Below are 17,867 nucleotides of genomic sequence, written 5' to 3'. Positions count from 1 at the left end.
TTTGCTTGTCAGAAGGTTGCAAAATGTGGTCCCAGGACACTGCAACTGTCGTAAATACATGCCAGTTGCCAAGCCTATGAATTTTGATCACGTGACCATGGGAATGCTGAAACAGTTGTAAGCATGAAAAATGCTCAGAAGTCACTTTTTCAGTGCTGTTGTAACTTCAAATGGTTACTAAACAAATGGTTGTAAGTTGAAGACTACCTGTATATGGAAAAGAAGAAAAATAAATTTAGTCAGAATCCTGATGTTTAAACTCTGGGCAGGGGCATCTGTAGGGTTGGCACCCACAAAAGAGAGGTGAGGTGTGGATCATGTGATTGTGGCTGCCGTATTGGTAGCCAAGGCAACCAGTGCTTAGCAAACTCATTTTGAATCCCAGCTATTGTGATTTTCAGCAAGAAAACCAGTTGCGCTTGAGGGGAGAAAAGGCCAAAAGCTGCGAAGTCTGGAGCCGGACGTCAGAAATTTCTATTCCCGAAGGGAAAGTCGGATCTTCGCTGTCCAAGAAAAAAGAGGTAAATACCACTCCTCAATCTACAGCCAAGAAAAATATTGCCTAAGTGATCTACGGGTGAAGTTCAGGTGTAGGAGAAGAAGTGCAGAACGTGGGGCGGGGTGCCTACAGTTGAGCATAGCCACCCAGGGACAAAGTCCAATCTCCCTTGAATTCCATATAATAATAACAATAATAATAATAATAATAATAATAATAATAATAATACCACCACTTGAACACCATTGGCATTGACAAATTCACCATTAGTCAATTGCAAAAGGCGACCTTACTAGGAACCGCTTCCATCCTGCGACAATTTCTGTAATACCATCAAAGTAGGTGTAGACGGATAGGGTCCAGGACCCATTCCTGAGCTATCCATCTGTTTTTACGGTTTAGGTCAGACTTGTAGACCGACTGACACGCTACTAGGTATTATTATTATTATTATTATTATTATTATTATTATTATTATTATTATTATTATTATTATTATTATTATTATTATTATTATTATATAATAATAATAATAATTAAAAAAAAAAAAAGTTGAAGGGACCTTGGAAGTCATCTAGTTCAACCCCCTGCTCAGGCAGGAAACATTATATCATTTCGGACAAATGGCTGCCCAGTCTCTTCTTGAAAACTTCCAGTGTTGGAGCATTCACCTCTTCTGGAGGCAGGTTGTTCCACTGGTTAATTGTTCTAACTGTCAGGAAGTTTCTCCTTAGTTCCAGGTTGCTTCTCTCCTTGGTTAGTTTCCACCCGTTGCTTCTTGTCCTGCCTTCAGGCGCCTTGGAGAATAGCTTGACTCCCTCTTCTTTGGGGCAGCCCCTTCTAGCAGGTGCTGAGAAGATTCCTAGGCATAGGCTTAAATCAGTTTAATTGGCCCTTCACATGTGTGGACCTAGTCTTTCACCCTCCCACATGGGAATTCTCTGGGAAACATAGCCACTCAATCTTTCTCAGCCCAGCTTATCTACCTGTACGTCCTCGACTTACAACAGTTCATTGAGTGACTGTTCGAGGTTACAACAGCACTGAAAAAACTGGCAATTTTTCACCCTTACCCTCAACGTATGACCAGAATTGAGCCCAATTTGGAATTGTGAATTTTACCCCATTTTACTTTCGTTTTCTTGCTACAGCGGCGAACTGAATCACGGCAGTTCTCAAGTTAGTAACACAGTTGTTAAGTGAAGCTGACTTCCTCATTGACTTCGTTTGTCAGAAGGTCACAAAAGGGGATCACGTGACCCTGGGACACTGAAACCGTCATAAATATGAGTGCCGGTTGCCAAGCATCCGAATTCTGATCACATGATCATGGGGATGTTGCAACGGTCGTAAGTGTGAAAAACAATCACAAGTCACTTTTTTCAGTGCCATTGTAACTTGGAATGGTCACTAAATGAACTGTTGTAAGTCAAGGACTGCCTGTATTAACTAAGAATGTGCAGAGATCAAAATCTGCTTAACACACCCATGGGTGTGTTCTGTGATCCGGTAATGGCCTCTGAGAAAAGAACACATCTGGTTTGGTTTAGTGTTATATTCTACAAATTACTTTTGCCATTTGAGTTCAGATCATGCAGAACCCCAATTCCATGTTTTAAAAAATGGGGGTGTCTTCTCTCAGCATTTACTCCAGGAATGCCAAGGGACAGCTGATCCCGTGGAAACATCTGGCCTGTCTTTTTTGTTTTGTAGATTGCAGACTCTACCAGCTGTTCAGAAGGCAGCACTGTGGATCTGATAAACCCAGATGAATTCCTGAAGAACATCTCCGAGCTTGATGAGGATTTCAAGCAGCCAGACAATTGTTTCCCAGAAAGTAAGGAGCCCCTTGACAGATTTATATGATTTTATAACCATAAGGATGTCCCCAGAGATATCTGTGGGTCTGTGGGTCAGAATCTACCAGATGGTGGCCATGACATTTGTAATTGAAGCGTCATCCCCTCATGTATCTGCAGATGTACAGTAGTCAGCTTATGACTGGATGCCTGCAATCTTTTGAGGTTAAAACAAACCTTTCTGGGTGCTTACAACCCAGTTCTGAAGTTCTGATGACTCCCCCCCCCCCGCCAGTAACTTACAGAACATTTCAGGCATTTGATAACTGGTCCAGATTTATACCTATTTGCAATGCCCCACGGCCATGTGACTATGTTTTACAACAGTGGTGGCGAACCTATGGCACGGGTGCCAGAGGCGGCACTCAGAGCCCTCTCTGTGGGCACGCGCGCCGTCGCCCCAGTCCTAGGCCTTCAGCTGGGTTTTATAAAACCTTTTCACTTTAGGCCTCCGTTGCTGTGTGCAAAAAAAAAAAAAAGGTTCAATCAATCAGCCAATTTCAACTTCTCGCGGGAAAAAAAAAGATCTTGCAAAGTTGGAATTGATTGATTGAACTTTTTAGTCCCACCTAGTCTGCCGTTACCACTACAGCCACGCCCACCCAATGGGCCACACCCAGCCAATGGGCCACACCCAGCCAATGGGCCACACCCACCCGGCACCTGACGATACATAAGAGGGTTTTGGGTTGCAGTTTGGGCACTCGGTCTATAAAAGGTTCGCCATCGCTATTTTACAATATTGGCATTTACTTCCAATTTTTGCCAAAAGACTCCTGATAGCAAATAATTGGTTCCTTTAATGACTGCAACATTCAGTTAGCTACTGTGGCGGTCACTTTAGGTCTGTGGTGTTAGTGACCTCCACAAAAAAAAGATCGTAAAAACAAATCTGGTCACATGACAACCCATCCTGTGATTATTATGATGGTGATGGGCAGGCTCCATGATGGTCTACCTACATTTTAAGGAGCAAGGCTTCGTGATACCATACCCACCAGCATGCAGGTTTTGATATACGGACTCACAGACGTATCAGAGCATCACCAAAACGGCCCTCTCTGAATTTCTTTTAAAGTATGGTTCTCTGAAAACTGTATCCAATTTTCTTCAAGGACTGCCCAGCTGATTTCTCTTCTAACAGTCCAAAGATCCATGCATCTTCAACTAATATTCAAACACATCTCAATTCATAATAATGTGTAATATCAATATATATATTACAACCATTTGTATAGTGTTCATCTGAAGTTACAAAGGCACTGAAAAAAGTGAGTTGTGACTGTTTCACACTTACGACCGTTGCAGCATCCCCATGGTCAAATGATCAGAATTCTGGGGCTTTGACAATTGCCATGTATTTATGCTAGTGGCATAAACCAGCTTCCAATAAGCAAAGTCAACGGTAGAAACCAGATTCGCTTAAGGATCACATCATTTACTTAATAAATGTGGCAAAAATGTCATAAACTGGGGCAAAACTCACTTAACAACTGTCTTGCTTAGCAATGGAAATTTTGAGCTCAGTTGTAGTTGTAAGTCAAGGACCACCCCTACTTTTATGAATTTTATCATCCAGAAAGGATGGTCTAAACTTTTCATCATCCCAGACAGGGTGGCCAACTGGATTAGTGGTGTCTTCCCAGAGAGATTCTTCAAGCATCTTGAAAGACAGGATGCAGAGCTAATATATATAATATTAACCTGTTCATGGGAATTGTCTTTACGCATTAATTTTACATTGTGACTTTAATGTCTCTTTCAGGATGTGTTCACCGTTATCCTTGGTGTTCAGTGAATACGACTAAGTTTCCAGGGAAAACCTGGTGGAATTTAAGAAAGACATGTTACCAGATTGTGGAACACAACTGGTTTGAAAGCTTCATTGTGTTCATGATTTTGCTGAGCAGTGGAGCGCTGGTATGTGTGAACTGTTTTTCCTTTAACATTAACTTAAGCAGAAGAAAGGAAAGTACATTGTCATTTGTCCGAAATGGTATAGAGTTTCCTGCCTGAGCAGGGGGTTGGACTAGATGACCTCCAAGGTCCCTTCCAACTTTACTATTATTATTATTATTATTATTATTATTATTATTATTATTATTATTATTATTATTATTATTATTATTATTATTATTATTATTATTATTATTATTATTATTATTATTATTATTATTATTATTATTTCCAGTCAGGAATAATGTAGAACATGGTTTCTCAACCTTGACAGCTTTAAGATGCATGGACTTCAATTCCCACAATTCCCCAGCCAGCAGGCTAGCTGGGAAATTCTGGGATTTGAAGTCCATGCATCTTAAAGGTGCTGACACTGAAAAACATCAATGTAGACAAATACAGATAGCTCTCAATCGACAACATTTTGTTTAGTAATCGATCAAAGTTACAACATCACTGGAAAAAGTGACTTACGAATTTTTTTCACACATTGCAACATCCCCATGGCCATGTGATCAAAACTTAGATGCTTGGCAACTGACTCATATTTTTGACGGTTGCAATGTCCCAAAGTCATATGATCCCCTTTTGTGATCTTCAGACAAGCGAAGTCAAAGGGGAAGCCAGATTCACTTAACAACCGTGTTACTCACTTTAAAACTGCAGGGATTCACTTAAAAACTGTGGCAAGAAAGGTCATAAAATGGGACAAAATCCACTTAACAACTGTCTCATTTAGCAACATAAATTTTGAGCTCGCTTGTGGTCATAAGTTGAGGACTGCCTGACAACAACAGGAGGGTAGTTAGCTTGGTTAAAAATCTGATCTGCCACTGATCTAACCATTCTATGATTCTTTCAAAACAAAGCTCATTGTTTTGGGGATCTGGCTGAATGTCTAATCGGGTTTTCATGGAAAACCACTTATATACTTGCCTCCTTCATAGTCTGCTTTTAAATCTGATTGGTTTTGAGGTTTTTGTGCTTTCGCTAATTTGAAGGCACCATCATATCAAAATGAACTTTTTTCATTTCATCAGTGTTCAGGATTTGCTTCAGCACCTTATTAATTGTCAATGGGGGGAAAAATGAAATCCTTAATGGTCTGAGAACATTGAGAGATAGAATGGAAAAGGAAAGTGGGTTAAAATGGTAGCTAAAGCAACAGAAAAGAGAAAGAATTGCTGTGGTCAGAGGAAAGCATAATAAAAAAGGTTTATTTAAAAAAAAGTAAGAAGTTTGACAGACCCTTTTTTTTAACCCTGATTTTTTCATGAGTTTTCCATTTATATTTGCTATACCTTTCTTGTATTATGTCTAATGTCCCAGCAGCATGTATATGTTTGTGTGCCTGTGGATATGTGTGTATGTGTGTGTGTGTCTGAGAGAAAGAGAGAGAGAGAGAGAGAGAGAGAGAGAGAGAGAGAGAGAGAGAGAGAGAGNAAGGGGAGAGAGGGGAGAGAGAGAAAGAGGGAGAGAGAGAGAAAGGGAGAGGGAGGGAGAGGGAGTGGAAGAGGAAGAGGGGGATAGAAAGGGAAAGGGAGGGGGGAGGGAGGAAGGGGGAGAGGGAGAAGGAAAGGAAGAGGGAGATGTATAAGAAAAATAGTAAATTTAATAATAAATGTAATAATATTCTACAAATGTAATAATATGTTCATTCTTATCTCAGGCATTTGAAGACATTTACTTGAGCGAAAGGCAGAATATTAAAACCATGCTGGAGTATGCTGACAAAATCTTCACCTACATATTTGTCTTAGAGATGCTGCTGAAATGGGTGGCTTATGGATTCCACAAATACTTCACCAGCGCTTGGTGCTGGCTTGATTTCCTGATTGTAGATGTAAGTATTGCAGTTGAAATGGAATGGATCTCATTGATTTTCCAAGTGAGCATGAGTTGATTGCCAAAATCAACTGGCACAATGGAGACAACACAGCGAAGGTTTTGGCTTAGATGGCAATATATATTCATGCTAAAGCACAGCATATGCTTAAGGCACTCAGAGCATAGATCTGAAAAAAAGATAATTTCATGGGATGGATGAAAAGGGATCAGAAATAAAATTACCCAGATTGTAATGCCCTGATACACATCTATGATGCAACCTTGTATGGAATTCTCTGTATAGTTTGAGAGGAGGAGGAGGAGGAGGAGAAAGATTTATTGACCTACTCATTTAAGTGTTTCTTATGGGCCACCTTTTAACTTTGGTTGAGAATGTCTTCCTTTTTTAAACTTCTCTGCAGCTCATTCCCTGAAAAGATCCAATGGTCTCTGATGACATTCTGACATTAGATAAAACATGTTTTACTTCAATAATTGTAGAAAAAGAAGGGGAGGGGGAGGAGGAGGAAGAGGAGGAGGAGGGGAGGGGAGGAGGAGGAGAAGGAGAAGGAACATTTTTACAGTTTGGGACTGCTTAAATTTGAAGAAAGGCAATTGGCTGAGAGTGATTGAGTTGTATAAAGAAGTACTGTACAAAATTATTTCTGACGTGGAGCGCCATCTGGTGGGACCTAGGAGGCACATCTCTTCCACTGTAGCACCTCATCCCTGGAAGGATCATGTCCCAACTCTCCTGACTTTCAGAAAGACTCTAAGAATCTGGTTCTTTCTTTGGCTACGGGGCCCAAGATGATTGAAATTCCAACCAGGAGAAGAAGAACAGAACTGTGAATTCTGATCACCTATTCATTAATATCTCCTTCATGGATTACTGCCTTGTCGTGGCGAAGGGGCTTGCGTAACTCAATGAAGCTATGAGCTATGCCGTGAAAGTTATGAAAGCTATGCCATGAAAGTTGGACCATAAGAAAGGCTGAGCACAAAAGAATGGAGGCCTTTGAACTCTGGTGCTGGAGAAGACTCCTGCGAGTCCCCTGGACTGCAAGGCGATCAAACCGGTCAGTCCTAGAGGAGATCAACCCTGACTGCTCTTAGAAGGCCAGATCCTGAAGTTGAAACTCAAGTGCTTTGGCCACCTAATGAGAAGGAAGGACTCACTGGAGAAGAGCCTGATGCTGGGAAAGATGGAGGGCAATAGAAGAAGGGGACGACAGAGAATGAGGTGGCTGGATGGAGTCACTGAAGCAGTAGGCGTGAGCTTAAATGGACTCCAGAAGATGGTAGAGGACAGGAAAGCCTGGAAGAACATTGTCCATGGGGTCGTGATGGGTCAGACACGACTTCACAACTAACAACAATTCATTAATATGGACGCTTGGCTGAATTCTCCACTGAAACCATTCAAGCCAAGCTTGAGATTAGGACATCTTTCACCTATTTTGTGGATCTGGACTGTTGGAGATCAAACATGAGAAAGCTGACCAACTGGGAAGTAGAATACAAATGCCCCTTGACTTACAATCATTTGTTTAGTGACTGTTTGAAGTTACAAGAGCACTGGAAAAAAGTTACAACCGATCTTTACACCTAGAACTATTGTCACACAATCAAAATTTGGGTGACAGGGTTCTGACTGACGAACCCAACCAAGCAAACATCTTTGAGACATTCCGATCTCTTAATGTAAAACTTTATTGAGTACATTATTTCCACCCTGATCAAAGCAAAACCAGCTCTGGCAAAACCCCACCCAAGCCCTATATAGTGAAAGTATAGAATTCTCTCTCCTCCCTCTGGATCAGGTCACAATGCCCAATTAGATGCAGCAATATTGTTATGAGAAAGTATCTCCGGGTCTGGCCAGACACCTGGTAAACGTCCTTGGTTCCCATGGTCCGCTTCCTTAATCTTTGAAGTCTGCATTCCAATCCGATTCCCTCCCCTCTGAATTCATTGGCAAGTTGAGAAGCAATAACTGTTGCAGCAGAAAAAAAAACATGCTTTGAAACTTGACATTAGGTGCTTGGCAACCAGTACATATTTATCATGTTTGCAATGTCCCAGGGATCAGGCGATCACTATTTGTGATCTTTCCAGTCAGCTTTTGACAAGCAAAGTCAATGGGGAAAGCTGGAGTTGCTTAACGACCGCATTATTCACAACAACTGCAGTTTTTTTCTTAATAATCATGGCTAAAAAAATTGGGTAAGACTTAACAATCTTGCTCAACAACAGAAATAATTGTGGGCGAAAGTTGAAATTTATCTGTACAGCAGAATACTTACAAATCGGAATATTCATGCTAAATTACTAGTGCAAGATTAGAGAAATACTAGATAATCTCTCGCTGGTCCATTCTCCAAAGTTTTGTAAAATCAAATCCTATTGTACCATTTCATGATGCCCTCTTTTTAAAATTTACGCAGAAAATTAATTGGTTGGTGTATTTTTAGCACAGGAGGAGGCAAAATGCATGGTATTTAAAGTAATGCCTTGAAATTAATATTCCTGCTTTCTGTTTTAGATCTCCTTGATAACTCTTATAGCACCTTTGCTTGGAAAATCAGAGATGGGCCCCATGAAATCTCTCCGTACGTTGCGAGCTTTGCGACCGCTAAGAGCCCTATCTCGATTTGAAGGGATGCGGGTAAGAAGAACGAAAACCGCTGCTTTTTAAGCAGCTTCAGAATTATCAACATGAGATGATCAGAGGATCTCAACAGAGATTTCCCTAAAGTGCGATTAATCTTATAAATGCAGCACACATAAAAAAATGAATAGATAGAGACAAGATAATAATAATAATAATAATAGAGTTGGAAGGGACCTTGGAGGTCATCTAGTCCAATCCCCTGGTCAGGCAGGAAACCCTATACCAGTGATGGCAAACCTTTTAGAGACCGAGTGCCCAAACTGCAACCCAAAACCCACTTATGTATCGTCGGGTGCCGGGTGGGCGTGGCCCATGGGGTGGGCGTGGCTGCAGAGGTAATGGCAGACTGGGTGGGACTAAAAAGTTCAATCAATCAATTCCAATTTTGCAAGATCTTTTTTCTTCCTGTGAGAAGTTGAAATTATTGATTGATTGAACCTTTTTTTTTTTGCACACGGCGGTGGAGGCCTAAAGCAAAAATATTTTATAAAATCCAGCTGAAGGCCTAGGACTGGGGCGACAGCGTGCGTGCCCACAGAGAGGGCTCTGAGTGCCACCTGTGGCACGCGTGCCATAGGTTCGCCACCACGACCCTATACCATTTCAGACAAATGGCTGTCCAGTCTCTTCTTAAAAACCTCCAATGTTGGAGCATTCACTGCTTCTGGAGGCAGGTTGTTCCACTGGTTAATTGTTGGATAGAGCTTTGATCATACCCTTTTAAAGAAGAGATTGGACAGCCACTTGTCCGGAATCTTATAGGGTCTCCTGCTTGAGCAGGGGGTTGGACTATAAGACCTCCAAGGTCCCTTCCAGCTCTGTTATCCTGTTCTGTTACTCTGCTGTTCTTTCTATGGCCATGTGTATCCATCCCATAAAGCCTCCAAAAAAAGCCTGGAATAGTATAGGATCTCAAGGGTTGGACTAGAAGACCTCGAAGAACCCTTCCAACTCTGTTATTCTGTTATTTTTTTGTTATGCTCTAGGACCCCCTGCATTAATAGCTTTTGGGTAGATAGGTTTGTTTTTTTAGCATATGTCATCTACAGAGATCATGCATCACTGACACACAACACTAATAAAACACATCATACATACATACGTTTAAGTAAAGCATCAGCAAATATACTGTATGTATAGCAGATGATTGACATCACAACTTGGAGTAGGGAATAAAGAACAGCAAGATAGTAACATGAGAAAACATCTCAGACAAATTCCCTAATTCACACAGAGATAAGGTGAGGAAGAGGTTTTGCTGGTCCCAAAGGTGCTTTTTCAAAAGGCGACTGGGCTTCCTTTGTTTTTCCTTGAAGACGTTTTGCTTCTCACCCAAGAAGCTTCTCCAGTTCTGAAGAACTGAAATCTTCAGTGCTCAATCCATTTTCTTCCAATTACTTTGCATATTTTGAATATTTACCAGGTCAGGAGATAGTGAACATGAGACTGATTAAAACCATGGATTAAAACGGCATCAGGTCATTACCATAAAGATCAGCAACAGAACCTTGGAGTGATTTTCCTTTATCTCTTCTAGTTTGCTGTTGCTTTTGACATATGTTCCAAGGAGCTGTTTTTGATTACTTAAGTGTTTAATAGTTTGATTCCAAATTGCTAAGAGGATGTGCCTCTGATATATTCCAATATACAGTACTCTCCGTGGAACGCCACTAACAAATCACCATGGCATTAACAAGGATGATAATGCTAATTACAGGTGAATTTTCCATTCTAGATATACTTTGCTGATCCTGCTCCTATATATCATAATAGTTTTATTTACAAATGGGTATAAGCAGTGATGATGAATATGCATACTAAATCCATAACTGAACTTGGAAAGATGTTCAAATCATATTGCATTGCCACAAGTTATTTTTTTCCTACTGCTGATAAAATAGCAATAGCATTTAAACTTATATACCGCTTCACAGTGCTCTATAGCCCTCTCTAAGCGGTTTATAGAGTCAGCCTATTGCCCCCCAAAATCTGGGGTCCTCATTTCACTGACCTTGGAAGGATGGAAGGCTGAGTCAACCTTGAGCCGGTGAGAATCGAACTGCTGGCAGTTGGTAGTATTAGTCTGCAATACTACATTCTAACCACTGTGCCACCACAGCTCTCTAAAATGCGACGAATAAGCCACAGGTAGTCCTCTCTTACTGACCACAACTTGACTGGCAGTTTTGTTGCTAAGTAACATGGTTAGGAATTGAAAAAAACATCATACTGACCTATCATGGCAGTCCCTGCTGCAATCATTGTTAAGTACAATGTCATGTAGCTTGTAATTTCCTGCTGGCTTCCCCAATGACAGGGCTTTACTTGTTAGATGCTGGCGGTACAGGTTGGAACTGATGGGACAATTGTAATTGTGCGCTGGTTGCCAAGCACCTCAATCACCATCATGTCACCATAGGGACACTGTGACAACTGCAACTTCCAGATCCGGTCATAACATTGAATGGTCACTGAACAAGTGGTCATTAAATGAGGACTACCTGTATATTTTTCTCTTGCGTTAAATAGCTTTCTAGTAAATTATACCATCTGTATAAAAGATAATATCTTATTTCATCAGTGTTTATTCAATGGATAATTTAAATAAACAAACCCCAGAGAAATTTTAAAGCTCATCACGATACCTTAAATCTATTTTATACTTAATTGGGAGCCCTTGGCTTCACAGGTCACCCTGATTTGATGAATACGAGATTATGTTCATGTATATAATAACTGAGCTAAAGCAATTTAGCCCGAAACAGAGCAGAGAATCAAAGGTGCTAACAGAGATCATGAACTCTGTCAGAATAAATGATGTTGCACATGGAAACTAAAGACTGCAATCCTTAAAGTAATTATTTTAAAGTAGTCCAGACAATGAGGCTACTTCAGAGATGATCCTCTCTGTATAATATTTGAGTACAGAAAAAGTTAATGTACCCTTTCTGTCAAAAGCACTGAAATTAGTTATGCTGCTGAAGTAAGTATTCTGACGTGTGTTCGAACCTGTTGTTCAAATTGAGGCAATCCTCTAACACTAGGTGATCTTTCCACATTCATGGTTTAATCCAGAGTTTTTCAAAAATTGCCAACGTTAAGATGTGGAGACTTCATTGATGCTGGCTGGAGAATTCTGGGAGTTAAAGTCCACACATCTTAAAAGTTGCCAATGTTGAAAAATACTAGTTTGGTCCTATCAAGAGAAGAATTATATTTACTTAAGGATTACCTGCACTAGACCAGGCCAAGCCCATCAGAGACCTGTATAGGTAGTCCTCAACTTACAACAGTTCATCTATTGACTGTTCGAAGTTACAACGGCACTGGAAAAAGTGATTTTGACTATTTTTTGGACTTATGACTGTTGCAGCATCCCTGTGGTCACATGATCAAATTTTGGACATATGGCAACTGACTCATAGTTATGACGGTTGCAGTGTTCTGGGGTCACGTGATCCCCTTTTGTGACTTTCTAACAAGTGAAGTCAACGGGGAAGCCAGATTCACTTAACAACCATGTTGCTAACTTAATAACTGCAGTGATTCACTTAACGGCTGTGGCAAGAAAGGTTGTAAAACGGAGCAAAACTCACTTAGTAAGACAAATTTTGGGCTCAATTACTATTGTAAGTCGAGGATTACTTGTATTATGTTTCTCACAGTGGCCAATATGGCTACTCCCAGACAGGAGAGGTGAAACCCACCCTCCCTCTACTGCTATAACACACAAACAAAAAGAGTACAGAGAAGAGCAACAAAGATGATTAGGGGACTGTAGGCTAAAACATACAAAGAACGGTTGCTGGAATTGGGTATGTCTAGTTTAATGAAGAGAAGGACAAGGGGGGACATGATAGCAGTGTTCCAGTATCTCAGGGGCTGCCACAAAGAAGAGGGAGTCAAGCTATTCTCCAAGGCGCCTGAAGGCAGGAGAAGAAGCAATGGGTGGAAACTAATCAAGGAGAGAAGCAACCTAGAACTAAGGAGAAACTTCCTGACAGTGAGAACAATTAACCAGTGGAACAACCTGCCTCCAGAAGCGGTGAATGCTCCAACACTAGAGGTTTTTAAGAAGAGATTGGACAGCCATTTGTCCGAAATGGTGTAGGGTTCCTGCCTGAGCAGGGGGTTGGACTCGATGACCTCCAAGGTCCCTTCCAACTTTATTATTATTATTATTATTATTATTATTATTATTATTATTATTATTATTATTATTATTATTATTATTATTATTATTATTATTAACACAAACACAAGTCCTGAGAACTGATTTCCCCAGGGATTTCCTGATCCCATTTAGCTTTTATTTTAAACAAAGGCTGCCAAATCTGGTCCTGACGGATGATTTCTAAGAGCTCTGGAGCATCCAGTAAAGAAAGCAAGCCATCTCTACAACTGTGAACTTTTTATTTTTGTCATTAGGAAGCAACATTCAGACCCATGAGGCATATACAGAGGTAAAATAGCAACTTAGAACAATGCTAAATCAATGGGTGGATTCCCCAATATGCTAATAGGGAATTCTGCGAGTCGAAGTTTACACAGCATAAAGTTGCCTAGTCAGGGGTAGGCAGCCTTGGCTCTTTTATGACTGGTGGACTTCAACTCCCAGAATTCCTGAGCCAGCATGGCTCAGCTTGGAAACTCTCCATTTCTCCTCAGCATGGCTGGCTGAGGAATTCTGGGAGTTGAAGTCCACGAGTCATAAAAAAGGCAAGGTTGCCTACCCCTGGCCTAGGTTGAGAAACACTGCAGTACAGATAGTCCTTGACTTATGACTGTAATGGAGCCTGCCCATTACGGTAATAAGTTGTGGTGGTGATAAACCCTGTCATCCATGTCACTGATATGACTTTATGACCTTTTTTGGGGGGTAGTGGCCATTATGTAAATGCCAATGTTGTTAGGTAAATCCATTGTTTGCTGTGAGGCATTTTTTTTGCTGAAAACCAGAAGTAAATGTCAGTTTTTGGCAAAAAAAAAAAGTCACATGACCACGGGATGCTGCAAATGACTGTAAAGGTGGGCCAGTTGCTGAGGGCTGACATGTGGTCATGTGAACGTGAGAGGGGGAACCCGGCCATCGGAACTCTGGAACTGGATCAGAACTACCTTTGATGGGGAGGAGGGGGGAAACCTGTCATAACTTCAAACAGTTGCTATGCAACCGGTGGTGAAAGTGAAAACAGTTTGGGGAGGTTACAGTTGGAAGGTTCTTAAGAAATTTAATTCAGATTTAGTAGTTGGAGCAGTGAGGTTGCGCAGTCAACCAGAACACACAGAGTTGATTGATTGGAGAGGGCGGGCTGCCATGTGAGGCAACCTGCGCTGTGATTGGTTGCTGTGGAGGGGGAAGGGGAGTTTCCCCTTTTTCCCGCCTTTTTTTTTCTGTGTGATCTGTGATTTACCTCATGATTCTCCTGTTTTCCTGACTATCTCGTTTGCTGTAAATATACCTGTAAAACATATTTATTTATATAAAACTACAAGTTAATGATACCTACATCTTTAAAAGAATGATGAATAGGATTTTTTAAAAGCTGGATTTGAATAACATTTATTTTTTTTAAAAAAATCTTGGTAATAGAGGATTTAGATTTATAGCTACTGCAACTAAAAGATGCCTCAATTTAAAAAATCAAATTTCCTTTGTTCCTTCCTTCCTTCCTTCCTTCCTTCCTTCCTTCCTTCCTTCCTTCCTTCCTTNCTCCCTGCCTCCCTCCCTCTCTCCCTCCCTGCCTCCCTCTCTCCCTCCCTCCCTCTGCATCACAGGTGGTGGTCAATGCCTTACTTGGAGCCATTCCTTCCATTATGAATGTGCTTCTTGTCTGCCTGATTTTTTGGCTCATCTTTAGCATTGTTGGAGTCAGCCTGTTTGCCGGAAAATTTGGAAAATGCATTAACCGGACCGAAACAAATAGCTTTATCAATGAAAGTATTATACTTCGGAAGTCAGACTGCAAGAATAAAAACAGCACTGGACAACTGTATTGGACCACCGTTAAAGTGAACTTTGATAACGTTGGCTTAGGCTATTTGGCTCTTCTTCAAGTGGTAGGTTTGAGAATTTGTGTGATTTTTCTCCCTTTTATACACATGCACATAACTACCCCATCCTACCTGACCTCTTGCAGATTTATCCTCCTGTCTCAGCCATAATTTAGTTCCATGCCTATTTAACTCGTACTCTGCTTTCCATTGTTCATGCAAGTTTTAGAAGTAGATGAGCTGGTCAACCAATAGAACAAAAGTCCTAGAAAGTTTTTCTTCATACACTAATATTCTTGGTGGTGAATCCATCAAACCTGGATCCTGCAGCATTCACAGGGTCATGTGATGAAAATTCTGGGAATTGAAGTTCACAAGTCTTAACATTGCCAAGCTGGGACAGCTCTAATCTAACCTAAAAGGTCAGCATCTTCTAGGCTTTGGGCCAGTCTCAGAAGCTAACTAGGTTTAGTTTGGTTAGTACTTAGTTGAGACTCTACCTGGGAATCTCAAAAATATAGATTTGCCTGGGAAATTAAAAAGAATCCTAAAAGGCAACAATAAACTGTTAAGCTTCTCAAGAAAAGTCTATGGATGAAAATCTTTAGAAGACAAACATAACTTATGGACACCTTATATCTTTTAATTCAAAACCATATTTTATTCAAAATGTTAAAATATGTACGTTTATATATCTGTCTTTTTCTTTTTATCTGCAATTATTTTCTTCTTGTGTATGTGTGTTTAATAGTCTTGCTTTGCTTTTATACTTTTTTCCCCTTTTGGAATTTGTATTTTAATGTTTTGAATAAAAAAATATTGGTTAAAAAAAAATTAAGAGAAAAAAGAAGCCACATGTGTGATTATCTCCAAGATGTCCTGAATGGAGACTAATGCAAATCTTCAGCTCTTTATTATTTGCCTGTTGTCCAGCAGCTTCTTTACACCGCATCAATTATTTCATCCTGTTTTTCTTATTTTCTTTTAGGCAACTTTTAAAGGTTGGATGGACATAATGTATGCAGCAGTTGATTCAACAGGAGTAAGTCTTAGACAAATTTATTTACTACTTCTTGTGTTAAATCAACACTTCCCTTCTCCGTCCAATTGGAATATAGGGCATCTTTTATAAGGCACCTTTCAAGGCTAGTTTGGTTAGTGGTTCAGGCACCAGGCTAGAAATGGTGACTTTTAAATGGTGACTTTTAGTCTCGCCTTAGGCATGAAAATTGGCTGGGTAACTTTGGGCCAATCACCAGGAGACTGTGGATTCCAATCCTGCCTTAGGCATGAAAGCTGGCTAGGAGAATTTGGGCCAATCACCAGGAGACAATGAGTTCTAGTCCCGCCTCAGGCATGAAAGACACTGAGTGACTTTGGGCCAGTCACTCTTCTTAGCCCAAATAGGAGGAGAAAGGAGTATGTTCGTCAGCTTGAGTTATTTATAAAAATAATAAAGATGGGTTATTAAAAAGTAAATTAAATAAAAAAAATCTGTTCACAGCCACTGTGAATGTCAAATGAAGTATGAGGCTGCTTCTTGGCTCTATGGAGGATAGTGATATCTAGATGCTTTCTAAAGCTATCTTCACATGTATATATATAACTACCAGTATGTACGGTGAGAAACAAAATATGTATGTAGTTTAGGTAAACCATTCTAAATCTGTGCAATTTACAATTAAATTTCTCACACTGCCAAAACATGTCACTAACATGCAGACTAAAGTAGGGTGTGGGAGTTTGTGGTACATTGCTATGGGAACCCAGTTAGTTTGTTTTCCCATTACAAAATTGCCATATAGACAACCCATAACAACTGCCAGGTAGACCAAGCAGGAAACATGGCCATGTAAGCTAATTCTGGTTTATAGTAAAGCCACATTAACAGTCCAATAACTTCGTGAGGGTCCCTCCTGAGCTTCTTGTGTTTTCCACTAGGCAGATGTGGGCTATGCTGTCTCTTATCTGACCATTTTCTAGGTAGCATCTCTTAGTCTGATTTCTCAAGATTATTTCCACATCCCATCACAGTTACTGTCAGTGTAGTTGTCAAAGGTTGGAGTTCCACAGCTTCTATGTAAAGGTAAAAATAAAAGTTTCCTCTATCTAGTTGTGTCCGACTCTAGGGGCTGGGTGCTCATCTCCTTTTCCTAGCTGAGGGAGCCAGCGTTGTCCATGGCCATTTAGACAACATGACTATGCGTCAACCACATAGAACATTGTTGCCTTCCCACCAAAGGGGTACCTATTTATCTACTCGCATTTGCAGCTTTTGAACTCTAGATGGGCAGGAGCTGGGGCAGTAACAGGAGCTCACCCTGTTGTGTGGTGCTCAAGTCTTGAATCTGGCCTGTCAGCTTTCCAGCTGCCAAGCTCAGTTTCTTTTACCACTGTGTTGACCAAGAATCAGGAGAAAGCATAGATTGTATCTGTATGTGCAGATGCCCCCTCTATCTCTGGGTACTTCAGGGCCATGGAAAATCACCAAGGGAACACCCAATGTCCCAAGACATCTGAGAACACCCAGTGCCTTTAGGGAAACACCCAAAAGAACATCTTTAGCTATTTCTGTTCTTTCTTATCTTATCTATAGTGTGCCAGCCTTTCTAAGTAAATTCTTTATCTCATATAATAATAATAATAATAATAATAATAATAATAATAATAATAATAATAATAATAATAATAATAATAATTAATAATAATAATTAATAATAATAATTAATAATAATAATAATAATAAAGTTGGAAGGGACCTTGGAGGTCATCTAGTCCAACCCCCTGCTCAGGCAGGAAACCCTATACTATTTCAGACAGATGGCTGTCCAGTCTCTTCTTAAAAACTTCCAGTGTTGGAGCATTCACCGCTTCTGGAGGCAGATTGTTCCACTGGTTAATTGTTCTAACTGTCAGGAAGTTTCTCCTTAGTTCTAGGTTGCTTCTCTCTTCGGTTAGTTTCCACCCGTTGCTTCTTGTCCTGCCTTCAGGCACCTTGGAGAATAGCTTGACTCCCTCTTCTTTGGGGCAGCCCCTGAGATATTGGAACATGGCTATC

The 17,867-nt window shown here is 40.5% G+C and overlaps 1 protein-coding gene across 1 annotated transcript in view; it reads left to right on the top strand.

Annotated features, from left to right (window-relative positions):
• LOC107303297 (sodium channel protein type 5 subunit alpha-like) overlaps window positions 1–17,867 on the top strand; it is a 62,485-nt gene that overhangs the window by 32,030 nt on the left and 12,588 nt on the right. The window contains exons 17-23 of the mRNA XM_015832514.1: window positions 402–521; window positions 2,213–2,336; window positions 4,124–4,278; window positions 5,984–6,157; window positions 8,687–8,809; window positions 14,594–14,875; window positions 15,798–15,851. Of these exons, the coding sequence (XP_015688000.1) occupies window positions 402–521; window positions 2,213–2,336; window positions 4,124–4,278; window positions 5,984–6,157; window positions 8,687–8,809; window positions 14,594–14,875; window positions 15,798–15,851 (1,032 nt within the window). The remainder of the gene's footprint in view (window positions 1–401; window positions 522–2,212; window positions 2,337–4,123; window positions 4,279–5,983; window positions 6,158–8,686; window positions 8,810–14,593; window positions 14,876–15,797; window positions 15,852–17,867) is intronic.

The sequence above is a fragment of the Protobothrops mucrosquamatus genome, unplaced genomic scaffold, assembly GCF_001527695.2.
Source record: "Protobothrops mucrosquamatus isolate PMUCROS unplaced genomic scaffold, P.Mucros_1.0 scaffold5, whole genome shotgun sequence".
Lineage (NCBI taxonomy): Eukaryota > Metazoa > Chordata > Lepidosauria > Squamata > Viperidae > Protobothrops > Protobothrops mucrosquamatus.
The sequence above is the reverse complement of the archived record's forward strand: the minus strand, read 5'-3'. Positions and strand labels throughout refer to the sequence as shown.